The sequence below is a fragment of the Carassius auratus genome, unplaced genomic scaffold, assembly GCF_003368295.1.
Source record: "Carassius auratus strain Wakin unplaced genomic scaffold, ASM336829v1 scaf_tig00028853, whole genome shotgun sequence".
NCBI classification, from domain to species: Eukaryota; Metazoa; Chordata; class Actinopteri; order Cypriniformes; family Cyprinidae; genus Carassius; species Carassius auratus.
In genome coordinates this window covers 35,591-58,718 of record NW_020525723.1, presented here as the reverse complement: position 1 = coordinate 58,718, position 23,128 = coordinate 35,591, and the positions used below count along the sequence as shown (strand labels likewise).

Here is a 23,128-nt window from a genome sequence, read left to right as displayed (position 1 = left end):
TAATCTTGCTGCTGCATTCTGGATGAATTGTAAAGGTTTGATAGAACTGTTTGGAAGACTTGCCAAGAGAGCATTGAAATAGTCCAGTCCAGGGCAAGAGCTTGAACAAGGGCCTGATCTTCTTAATGTTGAATAAAGCAAATCTTCAGGACCGGACAGTTTTAGTAATGTGCTCTGAGAAAGTCAGCTGATCATCAATCATAACGCCAAGGCTTCTAGCTGTTTTTGAAGGAGTTATGGTTGATGTGCCTAACCTGATGGTGAAATTGTGATGAAACTATAGGTTTGCTGGAACCACAAGCAGTTCTGTCTTGGCAAGGTTGAGGTGAAGGTCATGGTCCATCATCAAGCAAGAAATGTCTGTTAGACAAGCTGAGATGCGAATAGCTACCGTCGGATCTTCAGGATGGAATGAGAGGTAGAGTTGAGTGTCATCAGCATAGCAGTGGTATGGAAAGCCATGTTTCTGAATGACAGAACCTAATGATGCCATGAAGACAGAGAAGAGAAGTGGTCCAAGAACTGAGCCCTGAGGCACCCCAGTAGTAAGATTTTGTGTTTGGAAGGACCTATCTGATAGGTAAGACTCAAAACATTGGAGTGCGGTTCCTGAGATGCCCTTTGTCAGTAGGGTTGATAGGAGGATCTGGTGGTTAACCGTGACAAAAGCAGATTGAAGATTTGGATTCCGCTCTTGCCAGTCTTAGGGCTTCAGCAGCTCAGAGCAAAGCAGTCTCAGTTGCATGTCCACTTCTGAAACCAGACTGGTTGCTGTCAAGGAGATTGTTCTGTGTGTTTTTGCAATGAAAGGAAGAAGAGAAGCTGGTCTGTAGTTCTCTAAAAGAGATGGGTTGAGGTTGGGTTTCTTAAGTAGTGGAGTTATACGTGCCTGTCTAAATGATGAGGGAAAAACACCAGTGTGGAGGGATGTGTTAATGATGTGAGTGAATGTAGGTACAACTGCAGGAGAAATGGGATGAAGCAGATGAGATGGAATAGGATCAAGCAGAAATATATCACACTATACAACACTATACTTATACTACACTATGTACAACATTATGCTATACTATAATACTAAACTATACTATACTATAATATAGAGCTGAAACAACGAATCGATTTAATCGATTAAAATCGATTATTAAAATAGTTGTCAACTAATTTAGTAATCGATTCGTCGCTAAATAAATTTTATTTGCCATAAGCGGCTCATTTCGTGCATATTTCATATCTGCGGTGACCAAAGTGTGGCAGTAATGAGCCACCGGAGGTTTTACTCAGCCAGTACAGCAGGTGAAGTAGCGAATAGCCAATAGCTGGCCTCGTTTTATGTCACGTGCTTCCCGAACAGCGTCTCTGCAGCATTCAGCGGGAAGTGGGAGTACTTTACTTTGAGCCTTCAAAATGAAGAGTAACCTGTAAACTCTGCACTACTGAACTGTTTAAGGGGCCATTCACATATCGTGTCTTTTGCGTGCTCAAGTTCGATATTTCCTATGTAGGCGCGCAGTATGCAATGTCATAATGGAAGCGACGCGGTCGCGACACGCACGCGGTGCGATGCGCCCGTTTTTCCAGGCGCGTCCACACCGCATCCATTTATCATTTGCTGAAATTTCCGGGTCTTCATGGAGAGGGCACGTCATGGAGAGAGCACGTCATGGAGAGAGCACGTCATGGTTGCTTAGCAAAGGCAGACTCCTCAGGGGCGCTTCTGCCCGAGCGCTTTGGAAGGAAGGAGAAAGCGGCGCGACTAGCGTTTTCCACGCGTTTTTAGGTGCGATATGTGAACGGCCCCTAAGAATTTTATTTGTGCAGATTCTCCAGTACAAGGTTGTTTGCAAATGTTTAGTCGTAAAAGCTGATAACATTGCTTTTTAACAGTTAACATTTAAAGCTTTACAAACATGTTATGTGATCAGTTTGTCGTTTACCAGTTCATAATTCAGACTTGCAGCCTAATTATGACTGAATGAGAGAGGTAAATGTTTGAGTATATTTAAAATGCACTTCTTTTCTAAGTATTCACTGCTCTTTTTCACACACAAGGTTTTTTGTGTGTGTCCCAATTTTTTTTTTTTTCTGGACAACCTTCTGATGGATTTTACTTTAAATTGTGAGTTCCATTCAGGTTTCATGCCATTGGCACTTTTTTTCGAAGGATTGTTTACAATTTCACAGCTTAAGCTATAAAGCTTTTTCCCAGTAAATAATAAAATACAATGCACTGCAATTTTATTCTGTTTTATCCTTATACTTCGTGAAAATATGTTCTCAAAGATTCCTTAAGCTTTGTTTGGGATGTTAAACTACTTTAGGAGCTCTAAGGACTGCCATGGTGAAAACAATATTTGAAATCTCCTTGTGAATTTTGCTAGAGTATGGGTCAGTGTTTTGATTGCAGAAGAGTTCGACAAAGGATTACTAACATAATAAAACAACTCCAGGTATATTTTTGATGAGGATATGACAATGCAAAATGGTTAAAATCTCTTAAAAATCTATGCTGAATGATAAAGACCCTTTATTAATAATTTACTTGGGGAAAAAATGGAAAAAACTAAAATATAAGTACATAAACCGATTAATCGATTAATCGTAAAAGTAATCGACAGATTAATCGATTATCAAAATAATCGTTAGTTGCAGCCCTACTATAATACTACAATACTATACTGCTCCTACTTTTGCTCTAACTCTTAGTCCTACTCCTACTATCACTATTATACTACAGTGCACTAAGTATATTTTCTGAACATGTTGGCTTAAGGATCAGGCAAATGTTCATGCTCAATTTAAACCCCTCAAATGAAGTTCGTTCTTGAAGCCTGTATTGTGCGAAACAAAAAAATGTGAGGTTCCCACTCTATTGGAGTGGTCTAAGTGAAAGCGGGAAATAAACTAATGTGTGTCTCCTTGGAAACACTTAATAGATTTCACACCCGCTCTGAGTCCAGATGGCGTCTCAAACGGGTGATATCAGCCCGACTGTGAAAGAGAGCTCGACTGCTGCGCTGGTTATCCTCTGTAATACTGATGTGTGAGATAGTATTACCACTGACTCCTGGCTGATATTATAGGAGACGCTTTCATAGGATAATCAGACAGCTCTGGTGTGAGAGAGATGGAGGGGTTTGGATTGTGGTGTTGAAAGGGTTATGAATAGGAGAAGAAAGAAATGTGAGCTGTCTCAAATTCAGATGATTGGAGAAGATTTTGTGATTCACCCTGATTGTGTACTGTCCAGGGTCACACACTGAACATACAAAATGAAATCTCAAACTCACGTATGTGTTATTCACATATAAAGCAGATAAATAACATAATGGATGTCTGAAACAAAGCTCTTCTGGTGAAGTAACTACTGTAGTACATACAGAGTCATTTGTAGTTTTGAGCTGCCATCTTGTGGTATGGATGAGTGTTAGGACAATTTTGTTTTCAAATGTGACTGACGAAAATATTAACATTCTTAATTTTATGTATTTTTATGTGTTTTGTTAAAAGTTTGTTCATTTCTATTATTTATATGCAACATGAATGGCACATCACAGCAATCACTATCAAAACATTATGCTTTTGTTGTAAAATTAGGCATGACATTTAAATCATTAAATGTATATTTTGATTTATAATTCTGTTCAGTGAACATATTTTGATCATGCATTAATACACTACCATTTACAAATATGGGGTTAGGAAGAGTTTGTTTTTATTTGTGTGCTTTTTGAAAAATAAATACTTTTATTCAACAAGGAGGATGCATTAAATTGATCAAAAGTATAGAATACATGAAAGAATCCAGAGAAGAAAATGCATCACTGTTTCCACATAAATATGATGCAGCACAGCTTTTTTGAACATTTTATAATAATCAGAAATGTTGCTTGTGCAGATCAGTGTGATAGAATGATTTCTGAAGATCATGTGACTCTGAAGACTGGAAGAATGTTGCTGAAAATACAGCTTTGATCACAGAAATAAATTATATATTAAAATATATTCTAATAGAAAACTGTTATTTTAAATCCAAATAATATTTCACAATATTACTGTTTTTATCGTATTTTTAATGAAATAAGTGCAACCTTTGTGAGACTTGAGAAACATTATTAATCCTACAATCCCAATCTTTTCAGTGGTTTTCTAGCTAGCAAAGGTTATGTTGTGCTGTCAGATAATTATTTTGATAATAAGCCGAAAAACTGTGGATTTCACCTTGAGAAACTTTCATAAGCTACTTTTAATAAACCTCATCTGGCCACTAGAGGTCTTCACAGCTCCTCTGAGCACTTTGACTTCAGAAACCGGTCAAACTAGACTTTATATATACAGTTCATTAAAAAGGCCATAACCTGGACTTTTTTTGTTTATTTTTATTATTTTAATCAAAGATTCTTTCAGTTTAATAGCATAACAAACGGTAAACTAGATTTTCTGTAGAATTGATGAATCATGGTGAATCGTGTTCATCAGGCTGAAGATGCTGATATGTAAATGTGGGTGGTCATATGTTAATGAGCACATGATGCATGATGATTTCTATAAGCTGTTTTTTTGTTGTTGCTTTGAGTTCTCTGGTTTGCCTGTTTAAGTGCTTAAGCAAGCATTAGACTGGTTTATTTCAGAAAGGATGCAGTTGATGCTGCTGGTGATCCTTCACACTCATAGCTGCTTGTAGATGCACGTCGTTTTCTGAAATGTTTATATGCAAAAGTCAGAACATAGTAACAATTCAGTAGCTCCAATAGAGTTCTATGAGGTCTACTTGATAAAACTCTCACAGTTGGAGCTGAGATTAAAAAGCTTTCTTTTATAGCAACATGTCTGTCATTGCAAATGCAGTTTCCTGATTCTCAGACCAAAAGCAGGGACACATCGCTAATCGCAATTTCAGATCTCCAGCTGAGCGTGGAGAACTTTCCCAAAACCCATTAAGTGTTCTGACCACTGTGTGAGTGATCTGAGAGGATTTCCATTGTAAAACTCACATTCTTTCCTTTTTGTTGCACTCTTTCCCGGCCGGGCGGCTCATCGGTCACTCAGGTATGCAGGGACTTCCTCTGGCCATCTGCGAAAGAGCGAACCGAATCCCCGTGGACTTCCTGAGACATTTAGCATCAGTTTCTCCTGTGAACATACACATGGATAGACCACCTGTCAAAGGATTGAACCCACATGGAGTCAGACTGTCTTATAAGCGAATGATATTTTATACAGTATGTATCTTAATATTTTGATGTCACTCTCTGTCTGTCTTCAGGTATGGGTTATTCATCATATGTGGGGTTGCCCAGGCGTCTGCACCCCATTGGCTGATTCACCAGCATGTACTGTAGAAACGGCCTATCAGATGGCACCAGCATTAGCTCCGCCTCCTCTGAGGTAACTGCTTCTCCTTTCTAAAAAAATATATAATGTTAATATATAAATTATAATAATATTAGGAAATTATTAACTGACAAATAATGACGTACACATTGCCTTTAATCAAGGGGTCATCTTTGGAAATAAAATGTACTTATTTCAGCAGTATGACATGATTTATTTTAAGTGTAGGAACTGTGACTAAAACCATAAAATAGTTTTCATTACTTGAAATAACTAATGTTTTCTGAATAGGACGACATTGTTGCCAAAGCACCTTTTCTCATTTTCATTTAGTTTAACTTTATGCTAAAATATCTCAAACTAAAACAGCAATAAAAATAAATAAAAGTTATACAGGCATTTTCTTTACTAAAAAGGAACCTACTTTTTTTTTTTTTTTTTACTATTTTACTATTTTTACTTTTTTACTATAACATTACTAAAACTTTAACTAAAATAAAAAAAAAAAGCTAATTTGAAATATTAAACTACACTAGATTATACTTAAATCTAATTTTTATGAGAAATTATACTGTATATGTGAACACATACGATTAATTAAAAATCCATATAAATTACTGAAGCACACAAAATTGCATCATTAACATAATTTCAGTCACACTGTAGATGATCTTGGGAGTCTGGAGAAGAAGTTTATCACACTGAGCAAACGATGGCAAAAACATCTGTAGGAGAAATACACATTTTCTATCCATCTATTAATATAATATATAATCTATCTATTAATATCTATCGCTAACATAGTATTCTTTGTCTATTATCTACTCGTATTCCCTTTTATTTCTTATTATTAAAAAACAAAAAACCTTGCTACATGTACTGGCGTGTCACAACACTTCCGTATTATTGTCTTTTTGTTCGTTTGTAAGCTGCTTTGGATCAAAGCATCTGTTAAATGACTAAATGTAAATGCAAAAGAATTAAAAATGGTTTATATTTACAAAATACGTTTGGGTTGATCAGTGAAAACACTGACAATCTTTCTAATTGTACCTTTTGTCAATTAAATGAAGGTAAAAGGCAGTTAACAACCCACAAATCTTAGATTGTTATTATATTTTACAAAACGTCCCAACTTTTCTGCATTTTGGGGTTGTAGTTAGAATGATTAAATGTTATAAATGTGATTCCTTTGTAAACCCTAGTTTTGGGTTTGGTGAGACTGTGTAATGTTTTTGAAAGAAGTCTCTTTTGCTCACCAAGGATGCGTTTATGTATTTATGAAATATACAGTACAATTTTTTTTTTTTTTTAATACCCTATTTTCTATTTGTATATATTTAAAAATGTATTTTATTCCTGTGATCAAAGCTGTATTTTCAGCATCATTCCTCCAGTCTTCAGAAACCATTGTGATATACTGATTTGCGGCTTAAGAAATATTTCTAATTATTATCAATGTTCTATTGTATTTTTGTGGAAATTTAGCATTTATTTAAAACGTGAATGTCTTTACTGTCACTTCTGATCAATTTAAGTCCAATAAAATCCATGATCGTGTCCAAACCTCGGTTTTCCATTGTGCATTTTTATGGTTAGACCGTGGTACTTCTTTTGGTAAGACTCGTCTCTTTTTTATTTTATTATTTAGTTTTTGGACATTTGCACATCCAGTGCATAAGATCATAAGACGTTTGCCTGTGCGCTCTCAGACATGTCCTCATGCAGATACTGTTATCATCCGATCAAAGATCCAGGAACGTTTTCATGGTTTTTCCAGAGTTCTGCTGAGAAACATAGACCACGTCTGCCATGAGAACCTCACGCTGACCCGACTACTTCTCTTTTCCATGGAAAGAACTGCTGATTCTTTTTATTTTTACGATCGGTTCAACTGTGTTTGATAGTCGATACATGAGCGTCACACAAGAATAACAGAGGGATAATATACAGCCATTATCACAGATGAAACCCCAGACAGCACAATTAGTTTATGAATAGTCATTTCTTGCATCCCTGCTTCCTCTCTTCTCTCTAATTGTTCTTGGGGTTATGAGCATCTGTAATAATTCATGCTTGACATATTGGTCTCTTTCTCATATTCAGGGAAGTGACAGCTCTGTGTCTGTGGACGGCCTGAACGCTGACTACGTGAAGAGCTACGATGCTGTCGTGTTCGATGTGCTGAAAGTGACACCAGAGGAGTTTGCAGTGAGTAAAACTGTCAGCGTTGAAATTGATGCATTCTCAGGTGTAAAAATAAGACGGATCTACATCGTTTGTCCTGTTCTGTATTGATGCAGTCTTTACAGAACAGCATATAATCTCTCGCACCACATCCCTGTGGACACAAACTAGCTGTGCTGTTCTGTGGAGTTTGATGTTGTTTTAACCAGTGATCTCTTGTCCTGGTCAAGCTGGTCTGTCAGCTGGTTTTATAAGAGTTTTGGGCACTTTTCAGCCAGTGGAGACGAGATTAAATTAAATTAAAAAAGAAAAAAATATTTTCTTCTTCTTTTTGCATAATTAGGTTTGTAATGTTAATTATTATTAATTTTAAACTAAATAAAATAATAATGTATTATTTTCTTTTGTTTTTAATGTTTTTGTATTTTTTTGAATGAATCTTACATTTTATTTTTTCTGTTTAATTTTTAATTTTTTTAGCAGCAGAAATATTGTATAAGTATTATATATGGATATGTATTTGTGTGTATGTATGTGTGTGTATATATTTTAGTTGGTTTTAATACATTTTAGTATTTTTTTTATATTATATATATATAGCACTTTGAAACTTTCTGATTACTTACAGATAAAGTGTGTGTTTGTGTATACTTATTTATTTGTGTGTTTGTTTATTTATAAACAACATATATTTATAAACAACAGTATACATGTGATGCTTTCCTTCTTTTCAGAACAGACTTTGGATCTGGAGTGCCCTTATAACACATTAAAATCAGCTTGGAATAGATCTGATGATATATAATGCTTAATAACCTGAATGCTCTGGTGATTTACAGTAGGACCTGATTGTGGGATTTGAAACTATTACTATTACTCAATTCACTTGCATCAAGGTCTTATTTAGACTTGTAAGGAACTTTGAAGGAACACAAGTTTTTGAATTTTTATGATGAATTGTTTTCATTAATTTTGTCCTTGCCCATACTGTACACAGTAACTCAGTGCTGGAAAATGAGCTCATGGCTGTCATTAATCACTTTCAATTTGAGTGATAAAAACACGAAGCAATTTTATTTCTGTCTTTGTTTCTCAGAGCCAAATCACCCTGATGGACGCCCCTGTGTTTAAGGCCATACAGCCAGAGGTAAGACACAGGTCACATTATTATTAGCCTTGCAGAATAGAGAAAACACTTCATGTCATTACACTGTTTCATTATAGCCGTTTTTGGTTGCAGTCCTGGATGATGATTGGTCCCAGTATTATCCATTTAACATGGATCTTGTAATGCAGACAGTGTAAAAATGTAATCCACATGGACACATGTATGCTTTAACCAGGATTACTTCATTGTCCCATATGAGAGGAGTGTGTATTTCCCTCCGTGTTAATACTATAATGGATGAGTTAATCACTTGTTTTATTATTCATGCTACTATCTTGATCCTGGCGCTAATAACTAACAGCCATTGTTTTGATTGCATGTGTTCAGACTGTCAGATGCGCCGTACTGGAAATGCAGACTTTGTGAATTAAACGCCTTGGCAGAATATTCCAACAGTCTGGCAGTTTCTCATTAGGGATGTTTATAAGCTGTTTGGGGAAGAGAATAACATTTCGCTATCAGTTCATTATCTGTGCCATAGTGACCGCAGCGAGAAGGAGGTCCAATTTTTCCTCCGAGCATGATGTAAAACTGTTGCTGGATGATGGATGAGATGACCTGTGACCCACTGTCATTAGTTTTACCAGCTCTCCTTTCACTAATGCTCACTTCAGACGGGTTATGAAGCACCTAAACGATGCACTGCTGTACATGCAATGTTTTAGACTGGTTAGTGGTGTCTGAAAACTTCGAGTTGTTCAGTTTAACCCTATAAAGCCTGCTGTATCATATGCTTCCAAATGATAAACATGATCAAAACTTTGCTGAAAAATCCTGCTTTACACAATCTACTACATGCCTTCTGTCGTCTGATTGATAGTTATACTTTTTAGCAAGTAAAAGGCTTTTTAGTATAAGTATAAAAACCTCCACCTTCAGCTTGTGCTTCATGTGTTTGTTTGCGGTGAAATCTTTTCTGAACAAGAATAGCTTCAATGTTATTAGTAATATTTCCAAATAATATATCATCATTCTATTGCAATGCATTGCATTTATTATTTGTTTTGAAACTACAAAGCTTTGATCATGAACTAAGTATTTAAATATCATCTTATAACACATGGGAGATGTGGAGTGAGAACTCACTATTTTTGCCACTCAAAAAAACATACATTTGTACACTTTTTTTTTTTAAAGAATAATTTAAGACCTGCATGATGATTGGTCACATTTCCAGTCACTCTCTTTTACTATTTCTTTGAGTTCTTTGTGTTCTCCAGTTAAAATTAAAATTGCATTGCAGAACCGGTAAACATTTTGTGTGCATGGACACATGTATGCTTTGAACAAGAATACCTTTTTTTCTTCTTTTTTTGTTTGATATGTCAGGCTTTACTTGGTTAATTATTATTTTAGTGCATAAAATGCATTTGTTAATAAATACAGCTCAGCTCTAAACACTGAGGGAACACACAAGACGATGTTTTACATGAGAAGAACATGCGCATGTGAAGCCGATCCCGCTGACCGTTCACGTTTAGCACATCCTGTAACTCAAACATTTAAGTTACACAAATAAATGCAAGGGCTTCGTTTCGGTCTGTAAAGTTTTAGACGGAAACAATTCTAAGGTTTTTTGTCCCTCTTCCACAAAAACATGTGCATATAGACAAGGTCTGTGTGTGATTTAGGTATTAACATATTGCGCAAGTTCTGATGGCTGTTTATCATTTTTTATTTTTTTGGAACGGGCCTTTAAGATGCTGTAATGTCTACTTCTCGGTGTATGTTTGTAATCACATTTTCAGACGTTCAGTCTTTTGCATGTTTGAAAATGTGTGAGAGGAATGTCTTATACCAGCCTAAGCTTGTTTCCTAGCCTTAGCTGGTCTGTTTCTCACTTTTCAGCTGAGCAGCGCAGTTATAAACTAGATTTAATTCTACAAGGACTCCTCTTGATTAGTGCATTTTTGTGGGATTTTAACTGTAATTAAAGTTAATTAACCTGTTTAATGGAAACCAGTTTAACAAAGCACTGGAAATACACCCAAACAGCAGATTTGGCAGGAAGAAGAAGTTACTATCATGATAGTTTTGATGATCGTCCTGAATTCAGATGTAAAAGCCGCTGGGTTTGCCACTTTGAAATTGCACATTATTCCTTTCCTGACACTTAACGCCGTTCCTCAGAGTTGCGTGACCTCTGGCCCTCCCGAAAGCAGACTTTCCGCTAATGCAAAGGAAAAGAGGTAACCACCTCCAGCTGTGTGTCTGCTTTTGCCATCTTTGCCTCCTCTTTTACTTGTGTTAAGTCTTGGCTGAAGCGAGTAATCTATAAGTGTTTGTGGTCTGACTCGAAATGAGCTTCACTGATAAAACTTGTGCTGTAAAGGAGGCTGACGTAAAGTCTGACCGTCTCGCAACCTCTGACCGTCGCCACTTTCCATGCAAACGAGTGAGATAATGAAGGAAATTACCTTGAAAAAAGGGAAAAATGTAGTTTGTAATTGCAGAAAATCATGACTTGCCATCAGTAGTGATGGTAACAGCCTTAAACAAAAGTTTTTTCAACTTCTGAACTATATTCAGTTGCACACCCAATCTTTACTTACAATTTTCTCACATGCAAACGTAAACATTTATTATAAAAAGTGATGAGAGGGATTTGCATTTTATTTCTTTATTTATTACAAAAATAAAATCACACTAGAAGTAAATAAGTAGAATGTATAGATAAATAAATAAGTAATATAACTTATTTATACAAGCCATAAAAAAATTTAACCTTTTACTATGGGAAAAAGAAAAGAAAATCAAAAGAAAATTAATTTTGAACAAATAAATGAAGCCTATTTCAAGATACATTTTTTTTTTCCATTATCTTCTTAGTCCGATTCAGAATGAATAGTATTTGCTGTACTGAATTTAATTTGTGCTGATTAATAAATTTTTCCAGACAGAATAATTGTTATTTGTATTACAGCAATGAGAAAAAAACAAGTACCGTAATGCAAAAAAAAAAAAAAAATTATTACAGTGATAAAATATTCTCCAAATATTCATCACCGTATTTAGTGTGTGTGTGTTTGTGTGTGTGTGTGTGTGTGTGTTATAAAAAAATATATTTTTTTATTGAATGATATTCTTGAATGATAACCTATAGCAAATGTTATATTTGAATGAAAAGCTTGTGTTTGTTTAAAAAACTGATTAAGTAAACTATGTAGGACAAGAAGTGACATGTTTAAATGACTGTGTTTGACCTTGATCGATCGATCTCAAAAACACATGACCTTTCACATGACCTTTTTGGTCTTTTTATTATTATTATTTTTTTCATCACTGACTTGAATGTCTTTTAAAAGGCCCAATCTCCCCCAAGCGGCTTTGAAAACTTTTATTTATGGTTTTAGGAAATTGCATGAAGATTTTAGAAAAGAATATAAAATATTCAGCAGTTCTCAATATGAGAGGTTTTAATTGTACATATTTTTTATATTACGCATGTGTGTCTCATTAGAGAGCATGTTTGGCTTCAAATGTTTATTTATTTAAGTCAGTGCAGACTAAAGCCTTTTCAACACATCTTTTGTTTGTATGCCACAATAAAAAATCTGATTGTATGATCCATGCAAAAAAAAAAAAAAAAAAAAGAGCAGACCTGCAGTAATTCCCAAATCAGTTATTAATCCAAATCTATGCTTTAGCTAATGGAGTTGAGTGTTCGAATCCAGACAATCTACATAATTATTGATTGACGGAGGAAACTTGAGATCTTACACAAAGCTGAAAGAAATCATCACTTAATTTAGGGTTCGGTTAAACTTGTTTATAAATAAAAGGGCTCTCCAGTGTAATAATTATTCTTCCTCTTAAAGGCCTGCTGTCATTCAGAGGCACTGTATGTTAGTGCTTCCTATGGGCTCTCGGTCATTAAAAAAAGCACTTTCAAACCACAGCAGTTTTAAAAGATTAAATCTTAACGATAGAATTAAATCCAAATTGTCTGTATTTGCTGTCTTAATCATGGTTGTTTGTATCTGGTGTGTTGTAGGAGCTTTCTAGCTGTGGCTGGAACAAAAAGGAGAAACACAGTTTGGCTCCTAATGTTGTTGCCATCACACGGAGGTTCAACCAGGTAAGATTGATTTTATTTATTTATTTTTTATTATGTTGTATTATGTTTATTTTATTAATTTTTTTATTATGTTGTATTATGTTTATTATTTTAAGTTTATTTTTTTATTTTTTTATTTAAAATAATTGTTTTATTGAAATGTATTAATTTTTATTTTTATGTTGCATTAGGTTCTGTAATTAATTAATTAATTAATTCATTCATTCTTAATTAATTCTACTATTTATTATTAAATTATATCATATTATATTGCATATGCTTCAAACAAAATCAAGAATCAAATAAAAATGTGTAGTTGTATAAATATATAACTGTGTTGCAATCTTAAGTTAGAAAACTGAATCATTTAAAACAATTAAATCAGCTTGTAACAATGGCCCAGTATCATACTGAAACAGACCTCTTAATAAACACTGATACTGATATGATGGAGGCATTGTTCAACCCTAGTTGTCATCCCAGTGAAATGCTGCACTTATTCATTTATATATTCATTTCATTTTCCAGATGTGATGTATATGAAGTGTGATTTTGGCTGGGATGTAGTTGATATTGTGCCAGCAGACAGCGAACTGTGCCATAAAACCATTATCAACCTGATGGCTCACAGCTTTAAGACTTAATATGTGCTGGAAATACTGTTAACAGCTCTCACATGGGCAGACATCCTTTCCTCTTCAAGCTCCAAATTTTCCAACTCTTTTCTCCAATTTAAGGAAAACTAGAGATGTGTGGTTGGCCAAGCATTGCTGTGCTGTTACATTAACATTCATCTTGACATCTCGTATGTTGCTGAGATAGAGCACATGCTGTTTTAATAAATTATCACTCCAACAAATCATTTACCATCTCGTCTAACAGCGAAAATCTCTTTTTCATAAAGATACATGTGAGAAATTATTAACAAGACTGTCTGAGTTGTTTGTGCACTTAAAGGAATAGTTCACCCAAAAAAAAAATATATTTTTTAAATTGCTGAAAATGTTCTCAAGTCTTGAGTTTGTTTTCTTTATCAAATTTGTAGAAATGTAGCATTGCATCACTTGCTCACCAGTAGATCCTCTGCAGTGAATGGGTGCCGTCAGAATGAGAGTCCAAACAGCTGATAAAAACATCACAATAATCCACACCGCTCCAGTCCATCAGTTAATGTCTTGAGAAGCCACGGGATGCATGTTTGTAAGAAACAGATCCATCATTAAGATGTTTTAATTTTAAAATGTTGCTTCTGGCTAAAAGCCCTCCATAATAACGCTTCCTCCAGGGAAAAAGTCCATCCTCTGTTGTTCTCTCACATCAAAATCCACCCACAGTTTTGCTTGTAAACAGTGCTTGAACTATGCAGATTTCTCTCCTGATTCAGAACAGATTACTTTTTCATTGGAGAAAGTAACATTATGGATAGAGGACTTGTATTTTAGCCAGAACATTACATCCTGCTTCAATGACCACCGTCCAGTTGCACTTACTCCTATTATCATTAAGTGCTTTGAACGGATAGTCATGCACCATATCAAGTCTGCAACCCCCCACCCGCTCCCTGGACCGATTCCAGTTTGCATATCGGTCCAATGCTCAACTGATGATGCCATCGCAGCTACCGTCCACTCAGCACTCACACATATAGACAAAAAGGACTCATACGTCAGAATGCTGTTCATAGACTTCAGTTCTGCGTTCAACACAATTATCCCTCAACAGACTTTCTGACCTCAGGCAGTACGGGTCAGCAGCAACACATTCACACTGAACACTGGGGCCCCCCAAGGATGTGTGCTGAGCCCCCTCTTCTTCACTCTGCTGACCCATGACTGCACACCGTCACACAACTCCAACCTCTTTATTAAGTTTGCGGATGACACGACTGTGGTGGGTCTCATAGCAAAAGAGATGAGACAAACTACAGAAGCGAGGCGTTTGCAGTACAATGCTGGTTGAGGTAAAAAAAAGGTTTTACCAAAGGACCATTCCACTCCCCTTCTACTCCCCCCTCCCAAATACACACACACACACACACACGGACCTGCACCAGTCACTTTGTGCAGCATTAGACTGCTCACTACCTCATCCAGCATTGTACTGCAAACTACATCTTTGACTGTTTAATTAAAGACTGTTCTCTGAGCTCTTTAGCTATTTATCACTTTAACAAACTCATAAGCTCTTTTTGCACTACAGTTTTTGCACATTATACTGTGTCTTCAGTTTGCTTTTCACTGGTTTGCTCGCTTAACTGCCATATGCCTTATGCCACCTTTTTTTGTCTTTCTTTCTTTCATTATTTGTATATCGTTTAGGTTGTTTGTGTGTGTGTGTGTGTGTGAGTGTGTGTATGATATATAACTGTACTATATATACAGTACAGACCAAAAGTTTGGACACACCTTCTCATTCAAAGAGTTTTCTTTATTTTCATGACTATGAAAATTGTAGAGTCACACTGAAGGCATCAAGGGCTATTTGAGCAAGAAGGAGAGTGATGGGGTGCTGCTCCAGATGACATGACCTCCACAGTCACCGGACCTGAACCCAATCCAGATGGTTTAGGGGTGAGCTGGACCGCAGACAGAAGGCAAAAGGGCCAACAATTGCTAAGCATCTCTCGAGGAACTCCTTCAAGACTGTTGGAAGACCATTTCAGGTGACTACCTCTTGAAGCTCATCAAGAGAACGCCAAGAGTGTGCAAAGCAGTAATCAAAGCAAAAGGTGGCTACTTTGAAGAACCAAGAATATTACATATTTTCGGTTGTTTCACACTTTTTTGTTATGTATATAATTCCATATATAATTCCACATGTGTTAATTCATAGTTTTGATGCCTAAACTGTATTTATCTGGATTATGTCTACTGTTAGTGTTTGGTGTTATCTGTATGCACCAAGGGTCTGAGAGTAACGCTATTTCATTTCTCTGTATGTATCTGCTGCACATTTGGAAGAATTTAAATAAAGCACACTTTGAGTTGACTTGACTTTGATTTGTTTCTTACAAACACAAAGTTTATTGCTTCACCAGATGTAAACTGGTGGACTGGAGTGGTGTGGGTTATCTGTGGATTATTGTGACGTTTTAATCAGCTTTTTGGACTCTCATTCTGACGGCACCCATTCACTGCAGAGGATCCATTGGTGAGCAAGTGATGCAATGAGATGAAGAAACACTCATTTAATTTTTTTGGTGAAGCATTCCTTTAAACAATTATTTGTTTTAATTCATCATGTTGAAATGTATCTTGTAAATGAGCACACTGATTCAAAGTTTTTCCATATAGTATGAGGTGACATGTCAAAATTATCCACAAATTATTATTTTTTTTAAACAGTATTTCTGCCAGGGAGTTATTTTTTTGTGTGCAAATGCATGGGGCTTTTTTCTCCAGTCTCCACTCGCATGCCTCATAGGAAAGATTTGTGAATCAGTTTTGTTCACAGAATGAGTTTTGACATTTAAAATGTTGTTTGTTATTCAAATGTGGTGATGGTGTTGGATTGAAATGCTTAAGGAACCATTCATTATAAAACCAGAAGGAAGTTTGGTTTTAAGAAAATTTGAAACATTTGGCCATAAATTAATCTCAACTAAACTTGCGGTTTCTATGCAGTGCTTCCAGTTCTGCTTATTTATGAAGTTTGAGCCTGAAGTTCATTTGATTTTAAATCTTTCTCTTTAAATCCGAAACCTAATCAGATTAACTGTCCTAATTTTTCATATTCAAGATTTCATGAAAGTACTATAAAGCAGACAGTAGATGACCCACTTTTACAATTATAACACATGTATAATGAGACAATTTGTTCTAGCTTCTGAGCCAGGAGTGTGTGGAAGTTACATAAATGTATCAGGTTCCCCGCTGCACATTTTCCCTTTGAAATGATCTTAGCGTGTCAGTTCCTTCTGTCTTGGCTCTCGGCGTTGTTGGTTTTATGACATCATTAAGCCGAACATGATGAGCTGGCTTCCAGACCTTCGGAAAGATGGAGTGGCTTTGAGCCACATTTCTTGGCCACCCAAGTGTGTGTTTGCTTTAAACAATGCCTCTTGTTCCATGTAGTGTTTAGAGAGTGAGCAGTTTTGAATGTTTCATATATTTATATATGCATAATTGTATATGTGAAATCAAGCATCACTATTACATTGCTCTTGTTACACAGTGATTTAAACAAACCTCTAACTCTATTGTTACACATTGGCTTGTCACTTCATCTGCATCATTTGAGGCATCAGGGTGACGCGTTTTGCGTGTGTGTTCAAGCAAGGCTGCATGATTAATAAAAATTAAACCTTAGTGTGAGCTCACAGAAATAAACATTTAATGTGAATTATTAAAATGTATTTAATTAAATAAATGTGCTGCGTTTCAGAGTCAAGCATGTGTTCATTTCCATGCAAGCAGGTAATGATTCACCTGTGTTTTCAGCATCTCAGAGGCTCAGTTCCTGATATAAAATAAAAGTATTAAAATAAAATAATTATTATATTACTTTTATTAAATATTAGATTGTTTTATTTTACAGTGAAATATAACAATAGTAATGTGTATTTACTTTGTAGCATTTTTTTTATATTTTTATGTATTAGTAGTAACAACAACAAAAAGGTTTTTTGTTATTTCTTTGAATATTTAATACTAATACAATTATTATTATTATTATTAAATCTGTATTCATATATAATCACAACATTTTGGCCAAATTTTGCAGGTCCGCAAACTAGCACAGGAATGTAAATGTAAATTTTATTTGATAAATTACTATATTATTTTTCTTAAATATTAGATTTTTTAATTCTATGGTAAATTATTAAAATATTACTTATTTTGCTGTTTTTTTAAGTAATGTTTATATTTATGTTTCATAGTAGCAATAATAATAATTATTATTATTATACCCATATTGTTAAATTATTACAAAATTCCGTCTGTATTGTGCAGGCTTGCAAACGAGTATAATTAAATCATAAATCAAAATCATGTTTTTTTTTTCAGGAAAAGTCAAACAGCTCTACTCAAGAGCTCTGCTAAATATCTCGTAGAGTTTATGCATGTAATAAATCAGCTCTGTATTTTTAGTGAAATCAGGTGAGCAGGAACTGGACATGGAAACACTGTGCTCCATCATCATGGCAACTGAGCAGAAACTTCGGCCTTCAAAACATTGTAGTGCTGTTTGCCAGTTTATTATTTATAGACTGGGAACAGAAGCTTTCAGAGCCGTTTTGAAGGCATTATGGGTAGGAATGAACCAGATGAGCTCACCTTCTCTCGTGAAGGGGTCACAGCTCTAAGCTGTGGTAAAGCCCACTTTACAACCACTTTGGAAAAAAGAACCATCATCTCCGAGCCAAGAAATGTAAGCTCTGTGCCCCGTTTCTAAACCTACCAGAGCTCTTATAATGTGTAAATGATTTGATAATAAGCTATAGGCTATGACATCATTGCACATTCATATATTTTAACCTAACACAGCTGCTATATAAACTATGATATACTTGCTCTGTTCCCTACAATTGCTGGAAAACTTGACTTTCTGGCCAACATCTTTGAAGCTAGTTTTCTTTAGATCATAACTCATTGACTATGACTCAAACGTTGCCTGTTTATCTTAATAAAGATGACACCAGAGTGTCTGTTAACATTTATGAAACGAAGGAGGAGTAGTTTGACAATTTTGTCAGGATTTGCACAGGGTATTGTTTTTTAAATGATTCATTATTGAGGGGGTGATATTGAACAAGCCAAAAAGCTTTTTTTTTCTGGCTCACACTACTTTTATTTTTCTATTCTTTGGAATTGAACCATAACGTTTTTCTCAGAAATTGAACCATATAGGGTCTTAAAATCTGAGATGGCAGAATAAAAGTTTGTTAAGAACCAAAATGAAATTACAGCCATGACATCTTTGGGGAAAAGAAACACTCACACATATATATAAAGTGTTTTTATTTGCCTATGTTTGAGCTGCCACTATTGGCATATAATGCGACAAAGATTGCTAAAGTTGATAGATTTTATTATTAGACCTGCTAATCTCGGAGTTAAAACAACATAATGATGCTGCCATCTTTCTGAAGTCCCCCATAGTTTAACACTCAGTAAATACATCCATGACATTCAAGGCAGCTCAGGATTTATGAAATATTCTTAGATTTTAATTCTAGAGCTTTGTGTGCTTGATCAGTTTAATGTCTTCTTTTAAGGATGGAAGTCAGGGGCCAAATGTATGGTGCCCTTTTTCTCCATCGTGTTGTGGAAGCTTTGACTTCCTGAGGGTCGATGGAAAAGACATCTTTTGCTTGGACGGTTCAGTCCATATATTCCTAGTTTGCTGATATATTTACTGTTCCTTGGAGAGGTCTGCAGTTATTTGTTGGTTTTGGACAAATCGACTGTCTCGGCCTTTTTTATTATTATTATTATTGATAAACCAGCAAAAAAGATTATTTTTATTTATTTATTTTTTTAACTACATTTGTACACTTTAGGATTTTGGACTTTGAAGGTGGGCTTTTAAAATGTAACCTTAGATGTCTATACAGTTTTTATTATTTTATCTTTTAAATTGTGTCTAAAGAGATAACTGTGAATTGCTAGTCAATTCAACAACAAGTTACACACTGAATTAAACAAGAAAATGTTAAGTAGTAAAGACTCAAATAGTAATTTCTTGTTAAAGGAATTACTAAAATCTTTGTTTCATTTACAACTTGCAGTATTTTTTACGACTCACTTTTCCAAGAGTGCCAATTTCTTTCTAATTATTAGTCAGACATGAAATAGTTTCTTGAGTTTGATTCCCCTCGAGTGAAATATAATCGAGGCTGCTTTTGAGGGAATTGCTGAGGTTTGTTACCTGACTGTTGTAACGGTTCCCTGAGGCCGAAATCTTAGACTGTTTACTACGGTCAGAATCACTCAGGCTTCATCTGCTTTCTAATTTAGTTATTTTCTTTTTCTTATTGTTGTTCGGCATCTGCTTGCTTGTGAGTCTCTGCCAAGTGAAGTCTGTGCGCCCAGAGCTCTGTGTTTGCCGTACAATTATAATCAGAACGACGGACTCATTTTTCACTCGTTACATAACAACACTTTTCCTCCATCTCCGTTATTTCCATCAGAAATGGGTTTTCCACAAGATATGGGTTGACTCCAGTCGAGTCATGAGTTTAAACCGCAGATGAAAAGTTGACCTCAGCTGACCTCTGCTTTTCTCTCTCATTCTTTTTAAGTCTGGTTTTCATGTTTTGGTTTTGACCATTTCTTGATATGAATTGATTTTTATTTATTTATAAATATAAGTCATGCAAATAAATGCATGTTAGCATCATAGTGGAAACTTTTGAGCAATCCCGCACCACAAATGCATGACATGCTACAGTAATAGCATGTCATTTTCAGCCATGTTTACTAAAAATGGGTTTTTTTGGCACATAAACATTTCCCTCATCTCTTCAGGTGAGCTTCTGGTTGGTACGGGAAATCCTGATCGCTCAAACCCTGAAGATCCGTGCTGAGATCCTGAGCCACTTCATCAAAATCGCAAAGGTACATTAATGAACAGCTCTTTACTAAACCATATTCTGATTATATCAATGCAAAAAACAGTATTAGTGTTAGAAAAGATCGCTAATCTGCATATTGCAAGTGAATCGTTCTGTACGTTTAATAATGTGTGATGATTTCCCATAATGCAGTGCTGCCTTATTTTTTTAAGACAACATTTTTGGAACTGTCTATGTTGTCTTAAAATACTGTCTATGTGTGCAGCACATTATAAATTGGATCTAATGAACAATCAGGGCTTTTACAGTGAGTCTGGATTAGATATTCTGTAGAAACATACACTAATGATGTTGAATCGCTCCAGTCGTATCGTGCTAGAATAAAGCTGGATGTTTGTGAGTTTGTTTAACTTTGACGGTTCAACTCATCAGTGTGCACTACTACAGAGGGATTTTAATACAGTATGTTCCTGCTTTGAAATGAGGTCATATTGCACGCTAAATAATCAACAAAGTGTTATTATTTCGTTTTATTATATTAGCATGCATCAGTTTTCCTTCATATTTCCATTAGTTTACACAAAGTGCTTAATGAATTCAAGCCAAAGTTGACATTTGCAATATATAGAGTGTGTTTTTAATAAATACACTTTTTTTCCAAATGTTTTGCTATATATTTTTCCATATTCATTGGCAACTGTTTGGTTGGGAAACCTTTAGTCACACTGTAGAAATGCTCAATTGGGGTTAATGTACAGTATTAGCAGCACTCATTTTTTTATGCTTCTCTCATTGATTTTGATCCTTGCACTTTCTTCGCAATATGCAGACGTTCTCGGTTTTAAAAATATTATTCACTGTTCATATTTATACTCTTTCTGGTCATAGCTCCTCAAACATGACCTGGCACTATTTAGGTGTGCTTTGAATTGTTCTTTCTGCTTTTGCTGATTTAAAGACAGCAACAGTTGCACTAAATGCTGGTATAAATTAATATTAAAGGTTTTCTCACTTTCTTCTACTACAGTTTAAAGGAATAGTTCACCCTCAGGCATTCCAAGACAGATTTGGAGAAATGAAGCATTGCATCACTTACTCACCAACAGATCCTCTGCAGTGAATGGGTGCCGTCAGAATGGGAGTCTAAGCAGCTGATAACAATGTCCTCTATCCATAATAACGCTTCCTCCAGTGCTAAGGTCATCTGGTCTGAATAAGGAGAGAAATCTGCACCAATCACGCAATGTTCACAAGCCAAAACAACTCTAAAAAAAAATATATGGGTGGATTTTTATGTTAGAGACCAACAGGAAATTGACTTTTTCACTGGAGGAATTCATGGTTATGGACTCGTATTTTAGCCTGAAGTGATGGTTTTAAGTTCAAATATCGTAATGGTTTATATGTTTCTTACAAACATGCAGCTTTTGTCTTCTCTAGATGTTAACTGATGGACTGGATTGGTGTGGATCACTTGGAGTTTATCGTGATGTTTTTATCAGCTGTTTGGACTCTCATTCTGACGGCACCCATTCACATCAGAGCATCCAGTGATGCAAAACTAAATTTCTCCAAATCTGTTCTGATGAAGAAATAAACCCATCTACATTTGGGATTTTTTTATATATATATATTCAGCAAGTTGTAATTTGTTGTATGAACTATTAATTTAAAAAGTTGCATTTGTAATTTTCTCTAAATGCTTTTTTATCACAGATGTATTTGCTGATACTTAAACTTTGTTATTATTTTTGGAAATCCGCTAGAGGCACAGCAATTGCACACTTCACTTTTAATGCAATTGAACACCCAGTACGAAGAGTTTGGTTTTGTTTTTCATCTTGAATTTGATAATTACTCTGTCAAATGTTTGCCCACCCTTCATCTGGATAAAGACATCAAAACAAGCCACGTCAACGAAGCGGCTGGAATATTATCCTTCAGAAATCTCATGACTAAATCCCAGAGGAACATTTACTGACAGAACAAAAGCTGAAAAAAAAAAAAACTCAGATTGTACTCATCATGTGTCATGGCTCATGGAGTGGATCCTGGCATGCCAAATTTGCTGAAGTGAGCACAAATAAGTTCTCCATCATTCTAGAGTTTGTTGGGTCTTCATTGTAGGAGTAATGATGAAAGCAGGTCTGTATCTCACTGAAGGTCACTGTCTTGGATGGCGTCCAATCAGAGAGCAGTGATGGGAGTTTTGAGTGTGACATCATCTAACCTAACAAACAGACAACAGTACATGTCTGCTTCATTAGAAGTGCATTCTCTGTGCTTTCACAAATTGAAATCCAACCCTTTCTGAAGTGAGAACTTTTCATTACCTACGTTTAATAGCAAAACATGATAAAATCATGTAAAACCAGTCAAATGGGAGCAATTGCCAAATAAATGTACTTTTTCAATGCAAACAATTATTTTCTTCTGTATTTTGTCTTGTTCGTCATTACAAGTATCTAAATATTCTTAAGTCAAGATACTGTTGTCGATGGCGTAAGATATATATTTTTATTACTATTTTTTTGTCTTAATTTTAATCAAAATAAAGCAAGTTTTTGCGTAAGACAAGACAAAAAAAAAAAATATAAACTTATTTTCTAATTGTTGTACTTGTTTGGGATTTTTTTCACCACCATGTTACACTTGAGGTCTGCATGGTCAAAAATGACCGGCCTACAAAAAAATAAAAATAAAAAAAAAGTTATGCTATAATTTTATAATAATATTGGATTCAGTCTTTTTCTCAGCTTGTTTTCTTACAATTGAACGAAGTGATCATAGGCCTCGTCAGTGCTTTAAGTGGCCCAAAAGAGGTGCTGGTACTCTATTATAGCCAAAAAATATATATTTTCTGTTA

The 23,128-nt window shown here is 35.2% G+C and overlaps 1 protein-coding gene across 1 annotated transcript in view; it reads left to right on the top strand.

Annotated features, from left to right (window-relative positions):
• The first annotated feature begins 5,034 nt into the window (after window positions 1-5,034).
• The window catches only part of LOC113079633 (ras-specific guanine nucleotide-releasing factor RalGPS1-like), a 29,318-nt gene continuing 11,224 nt past the window's right edge, over window positions 5,035-23,128 (top strand). Inside the window, exons 1-5 of the mRNA XM_026251876.1 lie at window positions 5,035-5,388; window positions 7,441-7,545; window positions 8,618-8,668; window positions 12,684-12,767; window positions 20,216-20,305. Coding sequence (XP_026107661.1) covers window positions 5,332-5,388; window positions 7,441-7,545; window positions 8,618-8,668; window positions 12,684-12,767; window positions 20,216-20,305 — 387 coding nt within the window. The 5' untranslated portion in view covers window positions 5,035-5,331. The remainder of the gene's footprint in view (window positions 5,389-7,440; window positions 7,546-8,617; window positions 8,669-12,683; window positions 12,768-20,215; window positions 20,306-23,128) is intronic.